The following is a 14,473-nucleotide window of genomic DNA, read 5'->3' as shown; positions in this document are numbered from 1 at the left end:
TCTTCTTTTCAGACTGTTGTTCTATATTATTATTTACTTCCTTGCCGTCATCAAGCTACCACTTGTTTTCTTTTCCTGGTCATGGAACAGAGAGTGGTGAATCTCTGGAATTCTCTGCCACATAAGGTAGTTGAGGCCAGTTCATTGGCTATATTGAAGAGGGAGGTAGATGTGGCCCTTGTGGCTAAAGGGATCAGGGGGTATGGAGAGAAGGCAGGTACAGGATACTGAGTTGGATGATCAGCCATAATCATATTGAATGGCGGTGCAGGCTCGAAGGGTCGAATGGCCTACTCCTGCACCTATTTTCTATGTTTCTATGTAATCCAAAACATTGAAATCAAGTGTTGCCCTTAATTGCAATGATCAAGAAGCCAAAAAAAGCAGCTTCCTAATTATCTAGCACAAAAGAAATATAACCTTGATAACTTTGGTGATGATTTTCACATTTCTTATTTGGAAAATGAAAAGAACAATTTCCATCCTTTATCATCTTGTGGGTTTTTAACAAACCTATTCAAAAAGATGAGGAGTTATACTTTCAGAAGATAATTGTAAAGGGAAATGTACATTTAATGACATGATACATAACACAAGTAGGCAGAGTGGTAAAGGCATATAGTATACTTGGTTTCATGTGTTGGGTCATTGAGTATAAGAGTCAGGAAGTCATGTTGCTGCTTTATAACAATTTGGTTAAGCTATTGGTGCGTATTGTGCGCAGTTCTGGCCGCTCCATTACAGGAAGGACAAAGGATGCAGAGGAGGTTTAACAGAATGATGCCTGCATTGAAGAGCGTTAGCTACAAGGAGATGTTGGACAGACTTGTTTGTTTTTTTTCTGAAGTGTTGGAAGTTGAGAGGAGATTTAAAGGTTCCAGGTCAGTTTAATGTCACATTAAGGTACAGTGAAATTCAGCAACAAGACACACAACTACATAAAAGTTAACATAAACATCCACCCCAGTGGATCCCCCACATTCCTCACTGTGATGGAAGGTAATAACGTCCAATCTCCTTCCTCTTCGGGGTGATCAAAACTCCCCGCGTCGGAGTGATGGTAACTCCTGTGTCAGGGCGATCGAAACTCCTGCGAGTTGGAGTCCCCGATGTCGGTCTCTAACCAGAGATGGTGGGCTCCGTGATGTTAAAGTCCCACAGGCTCCCACTATGGAGCTCCCGGTCGATCTCCAGCAAAGGCCGTCAACTCCATGATGTTAGTCTGCAGTGCGATACGGAAAAAATCGCATCTTTGTCGAGTTCAGAGATTAGAACAATTTTCCCCAACCCGCTCCCACCACCCCCACCACCCCCCACACAAAACATGCTAAAGAACACTAAAAAATATACATTTAACACATACAAAACAGACACAAAGAAGGCACCGACAGACAGTCTGTTGGCGAGATTTGAAAGAAATATATAAAATAGTAAGATTAAACTAGATTTTACCAGTTTGAAGTTTGATCTTTATTTTATGAGGAGTTACGTCGAGGGATTAGGTGAAGACCCCGCCAGCACGCATGCGCTACATTCTTCAAAGCAGCGGTGTGGAATCACAGTAATAGTAATGAAATAAACATAGTAAGATAAGAAGAACTAGGATACCAGTTGAACTTTATAAGAGGGTGGGCGTGGAGGGCACGTAATCCCTCGACGTAACTCGTCATAAAATAAAGATCAAACTTCAAACTGGTAAGTTCTCGTTTAGTCTTAATATTTTGCTTTGGAGTCACGTGAGTGACTACGTGAAGATTTTAAAGATCTGTGATTTCATGCCGTGGAACAAATCCATGCTTCACTCACTGTCAAAGTCATCCAAGGGAGGAAGTATGTTATCGTAATTAACCATGAATCAATTTTTAAAAAACAATAACGATTTATATTTTAACAAAGAAAATAATGCTCCCTCGGGCTAAATTATATTGCAGAACTTAAAATTCTTTCTGCAAACACTGCAGGTTTGTCGATCAGGTTATTATAAATTATTTCGAAAGTCTTTTCCGTAGACCATCCTGCTGTCGCCAGGATATGGTCCATTGGTACCTCCATATTTCTAGCCGCCGATGTTGCTGCTGCCTTGGTTGAGTGAGATTTAAAAATGTCAGTATCCACCCCAGCAGCCCCCAGAACCTGTCTCAGCCATCTTGAGATGGTCTGTACTGACACTCGTCCATGAGGCTGTTTGAAGCTAACCCATAATGCCATTTCGCTTCCTCTTAAGGCTTTTGTTGTCTAAAGACAAAGCAGTAGGTGTGTCATGACACACAAACGGGGGTCAGGTGGGTATGCCCGGAATTCCAAACTCAGTCCCGAAGTTCCCGGTCTACTTTGTTTTACCAACCCTAAGATCCGGAAGGTTATCTTGTCAGTTGATGTTTTCATATTGTCCAATCTTAATTTGTATAGGGACTGGACCCTTTGAGCTGAGACCAAAGCCATCAGCATGACTGTTTTTAGTGTGAGCTGTTCCAGGAACAGGGACATTGCTGGTGACCAACCCCTTAGCAATGTCAGTACAACACTGACGTCCCAGATCTGGGTGTACCTTGGTCTGGGGGGATTGGTGTTGTAGTTACCCCTCATTAGTTTGGCAACTAGAGGGTGGGATCCCATGGACTGCTATCCCAGTGCCTGCCATAAATATGCTGACAGAGCACTCCTAGCACTGTTAATAGTGCTGTAACTCAGTCCTTCATCAAAGTGAAGGCTGGGTAGGAACCCCGGGATGTTGGTAATTGTAGCTGATTTGTATGCTACCCCAGTCCTTGAGCAGTATGCTTTCCACATCCGAATGCTGGAGAGGTACTGCTTCTTAGTCGATTCTCGGTAGGCCGCCGTGATCATGGTCCTGTCCGATAATCCCAAATCCAACAAAGGTCTTTTCAAATTCTGCAAGCCAACAGATTTATCCTGTCATGGCACGGATGACTTTCGCCCGTAACAGGATGGACCAAAAGATCTGGTCTTTTGGAAATGGTCATGAGCGGTTCAGAGACCATGTCGAGGACCACAGGGAAATCGGGTGTAGGCCAATCGGGTACTACCAAAATACCTGAAGCTGAGTCCATTTGTATTTTGCGTAGGACCCGACTGATGAGGCAGAAGGGGGGAAAGGCATAGAAAAACAATTTTCCCCAATACAGCGAAAAAGCGTCCATCGCTGCTGCCTCAGGGTCTGATTCCCAAGTGACATATGTTGGTAACTGGTGATTCAGTCTGGATGCAAAGAGATCGATATCAGGTGTACCATACCGCATTTTAATATCAGCATATACTTTGTGGTTCAACATCCATTCGGTGTTGTCATTAAATTTTCGTGACCTGGTGTCTGCCACTGTATTGAGCTTACCTGGTAGGTAAGTTGCTGATAGCCAAATATGTCTGTCAACACACCATTGCCAGATTGTGTTGACCAGATCGTCACACGATATCGATTTTATTCCACCCATATGATTCATATAAGCCACCACCGTGGTATTGTCAATTTGTAGGCGGACATGCGAATGGTGCATAGCTGAACAGTAAGCTTTTAGCCCATAAAACGCACCCAACATTTCTAAGTAATTTATACCCCGTGTCTGTAGTAGTGACGATTCTTGTATGTTCCATCTACCACCAGTACTAGATATAGTGTTAGTTGCTCCTCAGCCCTGAGCACTGGCATCCGTTTGTAATGTGAATGATGGGTTACTGATAACGATGGGGCTGGAACTATGTCAAATGTTTTCTTTCCACCATTGTAACTCCGAAATTGCATTGGCTGGTAATTGCATAGGTCGATCAAAATGACCTGCATGTTGTTTTAGTGCTTGCACCTTTGCCCTTTGTAAATTTTGGTAATGCAAAGGTCCAAAGTGAGTAGCTGGAAATGCTGCTACTAATTTTCCAATCACTTTTGCCACCTGTCGAATAGATGGTTGATTAGTAACAATCAATTTGTTGCAGGCTTCCACCAAATCTGCTGCTTTGTCCTTTGGCAATGTTACAGACATGTGGACAGAGTTAATTGTGAATCCCAGATAGTCCATAGTTGTGGATGGTGTCAACTTAGATTTATCTGGATGTATGATAAACCCCAGTGTTTCAAACAGATGTTTGGTAGCTAAAACCGCTGATTTAGCTAATTCCAGGGTTTTCCCCACAATCAAAATATCATCAAGATATGCCATAACAACATGTTTTTGTTTCCTTAGTATTGCCAAGGCTGGTTTCAATATCTTGGTAAATAGTCTTGGGGCTGATGTTTACTCATTAGGCAACGCTTTATACTGCCATTGTTGCCCCATCCAGTTAAATTTTAGGTATCGACGATGATCCTTATGAATGGGTACTGAATAGTATGCATCTTTTAAATCGATGCATGCCATGAAGTATCCTTCGGAAGCTAATTGTTTGGCAGTAACAAATGTTTCCATTTTGAAATGTATATACTTAACAAAAGTATTCAGTCTAGTTAAGTCAATGATGATGCGACATCCACCATTTTTCTTGGTTTTTGTAAAAATGACCGATACAAATTCCAGAGAGTCATGCTCCGTTCTCTCTATAATCCTTTAGCATGTAACCTCACCAGTTCTGCATGTCCTTCGAATTTTTCCCGTTGTGAGAGTACAAACTCCCTGTCAGGTACATGTTGAACTGGTGGCATACTTTTTTGGATGAAATCAATTTTGTATCCCTGAATATTTTGTAGTATATATTTATCAACTGTAATAGTCCTCCATGCTCCCCAAAACAAGTGTAACCTTCCCCCTGTTAGTACAGGACCTACATCTTTTATGTTCTGGAAGGAACCAGACCCACCTACCTCCATGGTATGTTCATTTCTTCGGCCTCTGTTTCTTCACTGGTCGAGGCGCCGGAGTGTGGGGTTGGCGCATCTTCAATGATGGCCGTTCTGGGCCTTGGCCTAAAAAAGACCTTTGTGGTTGATGTGCGGCCCTCATGCTTTCACCAGCACCCTGGTGTTGATGCCTGCTGGTGGATGCATAGGGGTGCAGCCGCCTGGGGTGTGTGGTTTTGCTCATTCCTGCAGCTGCCCTCATAAGCCCAATGGTTTTAGACTCTTCATCCAGTTCTTTTACTTGCTTGGACAAGTCTTTTCCAAACAGCAGCATCTGTGGTTGTGCCGTTGCAGTTTTGCACAACCCTGCGAATTTGGGGTTGAGGGCAGGTTTGATGGCGTTCTTCCGCAGGCAATTTATTTCATACTGTGTATTACACAGGGCCAGTGTGTCCTGCTGGTTATCCGTCATTTCGACCCCATCAACGGAACGAGCGTAGGACGTTAAGGCTGAAGTCAGAAGTTTTAATACTTTCTGAAGCTTCACCTCCTGGGCCCTTATGCCCAGCCCAATGTAATCCAGATTTGGCTGTTGATGGCGGGTACATTTAGCAAGATGCAGTTCTCTGGAGGTATGTATTTGTCCATTGTTTCATTGACTACCTGTTCCTGCAGAGGGTGGAAGGACAGGTAGTCTATACTGGCCGCCAGTTTGGCCTGCAATGGTTGTCCCGCTTGCGGTGGTACCGCAAACTTGTTGACCACTCCCAGCAACTCTTCCTGGTCCTGCACCCCCAGCACACTGCTGGTATCTTCAGCCACGAACCCCTCTTCCAGGCCAGCCCAGTCCTGGCCCCCAATGCTCCCCTCTGTCGAGGGAGATGCGATGGACAGCGCCGAATACGGTGCTATTGTGGGTGTGCGAGCACTCCCATGGCGAGCTTGCTCCATCTCCCGGAGCAAGTCTTGCTGGAGCATCTGCTCCATCAACTGCTCCATGCGGGATAGACGGTCACCTTTGCTGCTCTCAGGCAGCGCATCCTCCTGACCGGACTCGTCCGAGTCTATCGGCCGGACCGACTTCTGCTTCGCCTTGCCTCCAACCCGCTGCGTTGGTTCGAGCTGAGCAGCTTGCGGCGTTGGGCTCGGCTGAGCAGTGTTTGAGTCGATGACTGTGGACCACAGGGAATGCTGTCCCGGTGCCGTCGGTCGTCCCCCCCACTGCCGGAACCTTCCTGGTCCACCACAGTCGTACGGGACGCGACTTTCTTTATTTTCCTTCCCTTGTCCATGTTTGCTGAAATACAGAACACAGCAAGGGATCGAAATAAACGACCTCAGAATAAGATTAAGTTACCTGCAGGTCCCATTTTAAACTTTGCCGCAGGAGAGCTCTGTCCCCCGCCCGTCGCTGTTGCACTGCGTGAGACGCTATGTCGCGCATGCGTGCTGGCGGGGTCTTCACGTAGTCACTCACGTGACTCCGAAGTAAAATGATGAGGCATAGATAGGGTAGACAGTCACAATCATTTTGCCAGGATGAAAACATCAAATACTAGAGGGCATAGCTTTAAGGTATAGGGGCAAGGTTTAAAGGAGATGTACAAGGCAAGTTCTTTACATAGAGGTGGTGGCTGCTTGGAATACACTGTTGATGATGGTGGAGTCAGGTACAATAGTGGCATTCAAGAGACTTTTGGATAGGCACATGACTATACAAGGAATGAATGGATATGGATTATGTGCAGGCAGATAAGAGTAGGTCATGTTTTGCCTAGACATCGTGGGCCAAAGAAACTGTTCCTGTGCTGTACTGTTCTATGTTCTATGTTAAAAATATATATTTTGAAGGCAAAATGGTATTAAATCCTAATACTATTATATGTTGCTATATATGGTAATATTTATTTTCTCTGGTAGTGGTTAGGGATACGGTAAATCCCTGGGTTATATTCCGAACAGCTATTTGTAACTCAAATTGTTCGTAAGTGGGGAGTGAGCAAAAGCAGTGTGGATCACAGAAACAGCTGTGATGGCAGAGTGAGTAAACATGGAATGGTGCACCCTCACTGACTCTATGAGCAAGTCTTCTTCACCGTTCCAAGCTCTGCTCGGCTTGTCCCAGCCCTGACCGTAGCTTCCACGTGGGGTGGGAGAGTGGGGGATGAGAGGACAAGAAATGCACCATCCCTGCCCAGCTGAATGGTAGCCCAACAGCAACCAGAAAATCCATCGCCACCTAACCCGCCGGTCTGCCAAATGATCATTCGGAAGTATGGGGTGTTCATAAGTCGGGCGTTTGTAATTAGGATAAGATCTATTACATTACACAGGAGCTGCAAGTGTACTTTACATAGCTAAACCTGCTGATGGATTAATGACTCTGGTGTAATCCCAACATGCTTATTGAGTTGATTGCTAAGGAGATGCAAGTTTGGATATTAATACTTACTAGTATGTCGGGTTTCCATTTATGCAATCTTTCCTGTTAAAAAAAACCTCAGATTTTTCTAACTTTCCTCCATTTGTTTTGCAATGCAGCTGTTTTGCTGGGGAGATCGAGCGATATAAATCAAAGGGCTACAGAATGAGAAGATGGCGTGTTTCCTCAAGCATCCGGGACCTGACAGTTTACGCCGATTCACCCGAGAGTCTTTGGATGAAATCGAGAAAAGAATTGCGAAGGAAAAAGCTGAAACGGCAACAAAACCTGTTGTAGAAGAGGAAGTCAAGGAAATCAAACCCAAAGGAAGCCTTGAGGCTGGCAAGGCCCTGCCATTTATCTATGGAGATATTCCTCCAAAGTTAGTCGGAGATCCTCTGGAAGAACTAGATCCCTTCTATGCCTCAAAGCGAGTAAGTCTCAGGAAGTCTGCCTTTACCTGTGATATTTAACACAATATAGTCTATGAATGTATGGTACCACTGGATGGTCAAGAACAAGCAAGTAATAACAAGTTGCATTTTCTGATATTAGAAATTGGAGGTGATAATTTTGCAGTTTTCCCACCAGGTGAAATTGAGATAAGTTCATAGATTCCAGGAACAAAAATAGGCCATTCAGCCCATTGTCTATTCAATCATGGCTGATCTATCATGATTTAATGTTAAAAAATGTTTAGTATTTTCTACCTGACAAACTTGCTTCATAGGACATTATTTATTTAACTGCCATTGGCATTCATTTAGCGACTCCCAAATGTCTTAATCAACCAGTTATCCAGTGCGAGTTAGTTTTATGATAAAGATGAGACAAAGCAACATTATGATAAGAAATGAATTAAAGCTGGGTATGGCTAGATGTGTACATTGAAAGTGGCTTATTGTATGGCAGGATCAAACACAAAAAGAACATAGAACATAACATTTTGTTTAATACATATTTAACTTTACGTTTAATATTTAACTCTGAGTATAGAAGTTTGGAAGTCATGTTAGTTATATAAGACATTGATGGGGCAACATTTGGAGTATTGTATTCAGTTTTGGTCACCATGTTATAGGAAAGATGTTGTCAAGCATGAAAGGAGTTCAGAGAAGATTTAGCAGGATGTTGCCAGGACTCGAGGGACTGAGCTACAATATAGGGACAGGTTGAGCTGGCCAGGGCTTTATTCCTTGGAGCGCACGAGGATGAGGGGTGATCTTATGGAGGTGTACAGAATCATGAGAGGAATAGATCAGGTAAACACACAGTCTTTTGCTCAAAGGAGGAGAATCAAGAACCAGAGGACACAGGTTTACGGTGAGGGGGTAAAGATTTAATGCAAACCTGAGGGCTAGCTTTTTTACACAAAGGGTGGTGGGTGTATAGAAAAATTATAATTTCACCAATTACATGCAATGACTGTTTATGCCATTTATATAAAACATATTTTAATTAATTACTCTTTCCTCTATGGATTGCTGGCCATTTAAAATGATTTCAGAAATAATCACTAAGTTTCAATCTTCCAAGACAGGAGATGATGTGCAGAGCAAAATGACATTGATGGTCACCTGTTTAATTTCCTGATGATGTTAAAGCTGCAAATACCTTTAAAGTCACAAATATAATTGTAATGGAGGTTCATTGTTTCCAATATGAGTTCTGCATGCACCTGCATCCAGCCCAGTTCCACTGATGCCTCAGCCCACCTGATGATGCAAAACGTCATCCATGTGTTGGTCAGACCTGATGTACTCATGCCATCTCTACAACTTTTATAATCCGTCCAAAACGCTGACTGTCCATCTCTTACATTGTATCAAAACCAATCTCCCCATTTTTGCAATGGAGCGACTCTGGGTCAGAACATGTTTGAAGAGCAGGAGAGCAACAAGGATCACAGAGGGGGAGCAGTGAGAGAGGGTCTCACAGAACGTTCGTCAGAGAGAGCAGGAGAACCTCTTCAAGTTCAGCCATACCAAGAGGAGATTTTGCAGAAGGTTCCCGACCAGCCTGAAGAAGGGTCACAACCCAAAACGTCGCTTATCCATGTCCACTGCCTGACCGGCTGAGTTGGTCCAACACTTAGTAATCTACTCCCCATTTCCCAGTGTTCCTTGATATACATTGCCTGCCAGATTAACAGCATCAACATTTTAAAATTCTCATTCTTGAATTCAAATCTCTCCATGGACTCAGCCTCATTATTTCTGAAATAGTTCTACAAATGTCCAAAATGTCAGCATTTCTCTGCTTCTGCATTTTGGATACCTGGTTGATCTGGTTTGGAAATTAAAAATAAATTCTAGGTGAAGTATAATGTGTGTTAATAGGAGGTTATCCACAGTGCACTGGTGAATAGGAGAGCAGCATATTGCTTATATTACAGAATGCTACTGTATGGTAGGATTTGTCCTATGCCTGTCCCATATAAAGCTCAGGCAATTTGCATGAAGGTACAATGGAATGGTTGCTCTCTGCCTCAATATGAATGGAGTATGAGGATAGAGAAGTCTTGCTGCAACTGTACAGGCATTGGTGAGACCGCATCGGAAGTGCTTTACTCAGTTTTGGTCTCCTTAGTTAAGGTGGGATGTACAGTGGCTTGCTGGTAGAGTTGTTGTCAGAGACCTGGATTCGATCTTGACCTCAGGTGCTGCCTGTGTGGAGTTTGCACGTTCTCCCTGCGCCCACGTGGGCTTCCACCTGGTGCTCCGGTTTCCCCACACATCTCAAAGACGTGTGGGTTAATCGGCCTCTTTAAATTGTTCCTAGTGTGTAGGCAGTGGATGAGAAAGTGGAATAACATTGGATGAGTGTGAATGGATGACCGACAGCCTGTTTCAATGCTGGATCACTAAACTAAACCACATTGAAAGTAGTACAATGGAGGTTGATAGGGTGCCTACTGGGGTGAAGGAATTTTCTTGTTGAGCAGTCAAGGCCTGTATTCGTCAGGGAATTAAAATTTCAAAAAAATGCAATGTTGGAAAACTGAAATAAGGCAACATGGTGGCACAGTGGTAAAGTTGCAGCCTTACAGCGTCAGAGACCCAGGTTCGATCCTGACTACGGGTGCTGTCTGTATGGAGTTTGTACCTTCTCCCCGTGACCTCCGTGGGTTTTCTCCGGGTGGTCTGGCTTCCACCCACACTCCAAAGACGTACAGGTTTGTAGGTTAATTGACTTTGGTAAAATTATAAAAGATCATGTCCCTAGCGTGTGTAGGATAGAACTAATGTGCATGGATCGCTGGTCCGTGCGGATTCAGTGGCCTGCTGTCACACTCTATACGTAAACTAATCTAAACTAAAACCAGAAAGTGCTGGACGATAACTCAGCCAGTCAGATATTTCCCTCTTCCTCAGTTCTGAAGAAGGCCCCAGAGCATTAAGTGTTTTTCTTTCCACAGTTGCTGGTTGATGTGCCAAAGTTTTTTTTTCTCGCAGTTTCTGTATTAATTATACGTCGGTCCGTATTCATTGTATCTCAGAAGAATTAGATACAATCTCATCGAATCGTGTAAGATTCTGAGGGATCTTGACAGGATGGATGCCATGGGATGATATCACAGGTGGAAGAGGTAGAAAGTTTCAGAATAACGAGTTGCTCGTGGGATGTAGATGTGAAGATATTTCTTCGCGAGGTCACAAGTTCTCTACAATTGTGAACCGTGGACGCAGAATCATTTCATATTTTCAAGGCTGAAGTACATAATTCTAGAGTCAAACAGCATGTGGAATTAATTGCCACTGACGGCTGTGGAGGCCAAGTCAATGGATATTTTTAAGGCGGAGATTGATATATTATCAATCTCCGCCTTAAATCTGCATTGCAAAACAAATGGAGGAAAGTTAGAAAAATCTCAGGCCACTATAGATTTGTGTGGGGAGAAAGTAGGAGAATGGGGTTGTGGGAAAGATAGATCAGCCATGATTGAATGACGGAGTAGACTTGATGGGCTGAATGGCTGCTCCTAGAACATGAACATGAAATTATGAAACAGGCTTAACTTATCCATGCCAACCAAGAGGTCCCATCTAACCGAGACCCATTTGGCGATGTTTAGCCACTATAATTCTAAACCTTTCCTATCCATGTACCTTACCAAGTGTCTTTTAAATACTGTATGGAACCTGCCTCAACTACCTCCTCTGGCAGCTCGTTCCATACACCCACTACTATCTGTTTGGAAAAGTTGCCTTTCACTTTCCTATTAAATCTTGCTTCTCTCACCTTAAACCTAAGTCCTCTGGTTCTTGTTTCCCCAACCTTGGGTAAAAGACTCTGCATTTACCCTATCTACTCCCTTTCAGTAAAGAATAAAGTCCTTATGTGCCCAACTTTTCTTTCTAGCTTAGGCCCTTGAGTCCTGGCAACATCCTCGTGAATCTTCTCTGATTTGGTGTTCAGAAGGAAGTTCAGGCTGAAAATCGAATTAACGGCAGGCTTTGATGACCTCTAATCCTTTTGAATAGTGGAGTAGACTGCAATGCGTACACCTATATACGTTTAACATATATAACATGTATAACATATATCTATACAAAAGCACACAAAGTACTGGTAACACAGCAAGTCAGGCAGCATCATCGGGGAACATGGATATTTCAGGTCGGGACCCTTCTTCGGTGTGATTGAAGAGGGCAAGAAGAAAGCTGGTAAATGGGAGAGGCAAGACAAAACATGGCAGGTAATAGGCTGGACACAGGCAAGGGAGGGGGGGTTTGATAGGGCGATGGTTGGAACAAAGGCCAGAGATAAGAGCATAAGGTATGAGAGATTTAGTGTGATGTCGGGGAGGACAGGAGCAGATTGGGGGGCTGGGGGGTTGGGGGCTTGGGGGAGGTGGTGGAGGGGAGACGTTGGTGAGAGTCCAGGTTGGGCACAGGGGAGGGAAGGGTGGAGGGAGGGGGAAAGAGGGGGGGGGGCGAGAGTGGGCTGTGTGGGAGAGAAAAGGGGAGAGAGAAAGAGGGGTGGGTGGGAAGAAGTGGGGGGTTGGGATGGGGGGGGGGGGGGGGGGAAGGAAGTGGCTGTTAGCGAGAGCTTACCTAAAATTGGAAAATTCAATGTTTGTCTCGTTGGGTTGTAAGCTACCCAAGCAGTATTTGGGATTGTGTTTCTCCAGTTTGCATGTGGCCTTACTCTGGCAATGCAGAAAGCCCAGGACAGAAGAGTCTGTATGGGAATGGGAAGGGGAGTTGAAATTGTCATCAACTGAGAGATCCAGTGGACCTTAGCAGAACTAGTACGTGTTCAGCAAAACGGTCAGCGAGTCTACACTTGGTCTCACAGATGTACAGGAGGCTACATCAGGAACACATCATGCAATAGATGGGATTAGAGGAGGTGCCTGTGAATTTCTGCCGTACCTGGAATGACTGCTGGGCTCCGTGAATGGAGATGAGGGAGGTGGTGTAGAGTAGGAATGGATGAGCCAAGTTGTCTCTGGAGAAGGAAGAAAGGGGTGGAGATGGGAAGATGTGACTGGTAGTGGGATCACGTTGGAGGTGACTGATATGTCAGAGGATGATATGTTAGATGCAGTGGTTGGTGGGGTGAAAGGTGAGGATGAGGGGAATTTGATCATTTTTCCATCTGGGGGGTGGGGAGGCAAGAGCAGAACTATGTTCATGTTCTCCAGAGATGCTGCCTGACCTTCTTAGTTACTCCAGCATATTGTGTCTTTTTGCTCAAGATTCCAGCATTTGCAGTTCCTTGTGCCCACTATAACACAACAATGTTCATTTCCAGGATGTCTTGTCTTACTCCTTAAAGACAAATCATCGATTCATGTCATCATTGGCCTTCCTGAATGTGAATTCTGCACCAGCCACATGCAGAGTGACTCCATTCCCTGTACACTGGTCCTCTGAGAGCATTTCTGCTCTGGGATCACATGTTGTCAGATTTCACATTGCAGTGCTGACCCAGGACACCTGTATATTTGGGCCCTTCCTCTTCCCACAATGGCAGGACATACCTAATGGTCTCCAATCTTCAGATGGCTCCACTGGTCCCTTGATCACCAAGTCCCCCCTGGTGTGAATGTGGTGAGATTCTGTAATCAATTTCCACTACTTCTCTGGAGATCAGGAAAGTGCCAAGTTGAATTTTGCTAATGGCTAACTAACTAGGGCAGCACGATGGAGTAGCGATAGAGCTACTGGCTTACAGCGCAAGAGACCAGGGTTAGATCCTGACCATGGGTGCTTGTCTGTACGGAGTTTATACATTCTCCCAGTGACCTGCATGGGTTTTCTCCAAGATCTTTGGTTTCCTCCCACACTCCAAAAACGTACAGGTTTGTAGGTTAATTGGCTTGGTATCAATGTAAAATTGTCCCTAGTGTGTGTAGGGTAGTGTTAATGTGCGGGGATCACTGGTCGGTGCGTACTTTGTAGGTCGAAGAGCCTGTTTCTGCACTGCATCTCTAACCAAACTAAACTAAACTAAACTAAATATAACCTGGGATTAAAGTTGGACCAGTGTAAATGGGCGATCAATTATCGATGTGCTATGCTGAAGCGCCGTATTCTGTGCAATGACTCTTACTGATCGATTGATATGCTCTTTTGATTTAGCTAAAAACAATATTTAAGATATGCTTTTGTCATCTATCATCTCACTTGTACATTTCTGTAAATCCACTGCTCAGGTTGAAAAGTTGGTGCCAATCATCTTCTTGTAAGGTGTAGGAAGGAACTGCAGATGCTGGTTTAAACTGAAGATAGACACAAAATGCTTGAGTAACACAGCGGGACACTGTAACACAGTGACACAGGTAGCATCTCTGGAGAGAAGGAATAGGTGACGTTACCAATTCCTTCTCTCCAGCGATGCTGCCTGTCCCGCTGTGTTACTCCAGCATTTTGTGTCTATTCTTGTAATTTGGACCTTTCATACAAGGAGCCAGATTTTCACCTGGTGTGGACAAGAGTTGGTCTTCCACAGGCTAGAACCTTCTCCAGTTGTTCTTCATAATTTAACCTCTCCAGCATTCTTTCCATCTAAAATCTTCCCACCTTCTCCCCTTGTTGTTTCACGGCAATGCGAGGAGAGAAAGGATGGGCTGGCGGAAATGTATATTTAGCAACTAGTCATCCACTTGCTGAACAAACCAGAGACCGTTAGTCAAGTATCCGCTTGGTATGCTTTCAGGCATGTCTTTCATTTGTGGCTACCTGCTCTGCCCATAATGAATGGAAGGCTATTGAAGCATGAAAAAGTGTGTCAAAAGTCCTTTGCCAAACATGTCA

General features: G+C 44.2%; 1 protein-coding gene across 1 annotated transcript in view; it reads left to right on the top strand.

The window, feature by feature from the left end:
- Window positions 1-14,473, top strand: part of LOC116982098 (sodium channel protein type 4 subunit alpha-like) — a 247,527-nt gene that overhangs the window by 65,498 nt on the left and 167,556 nt on the right. Inside the window, exon 2 of the mRNA XM_033035415.1 lies at window positions 7,328-7,642. Coding sequence (XP_032891306.1) covers window positions 7,382-7,642 — 261 coding nt within the window. The 5' untranslated portion in view covers window positions 7,328-7,381. The remainder of the gene's footprint in view (window positions 1-7,327; window positions 7,643-14,473) is intronic.

This window comes from Amblyraja radiata, chromosome 16 (assembly GCF_010909765.2).
Source record: "Amblyraja radiata isolate CabotCenter1 chromosome 16, sAmbRad1.1.pri, whole genome shotgun sequence".
NCBI lineage: Eukaryota > Metazoa > Chordata > Chondrichthyes > Rajiformes > Rajidae > Amblyraja > Amblyraja radiata.
This window is presented reverse-complemented; position numbering and strand designations above follow the sequence as displayed.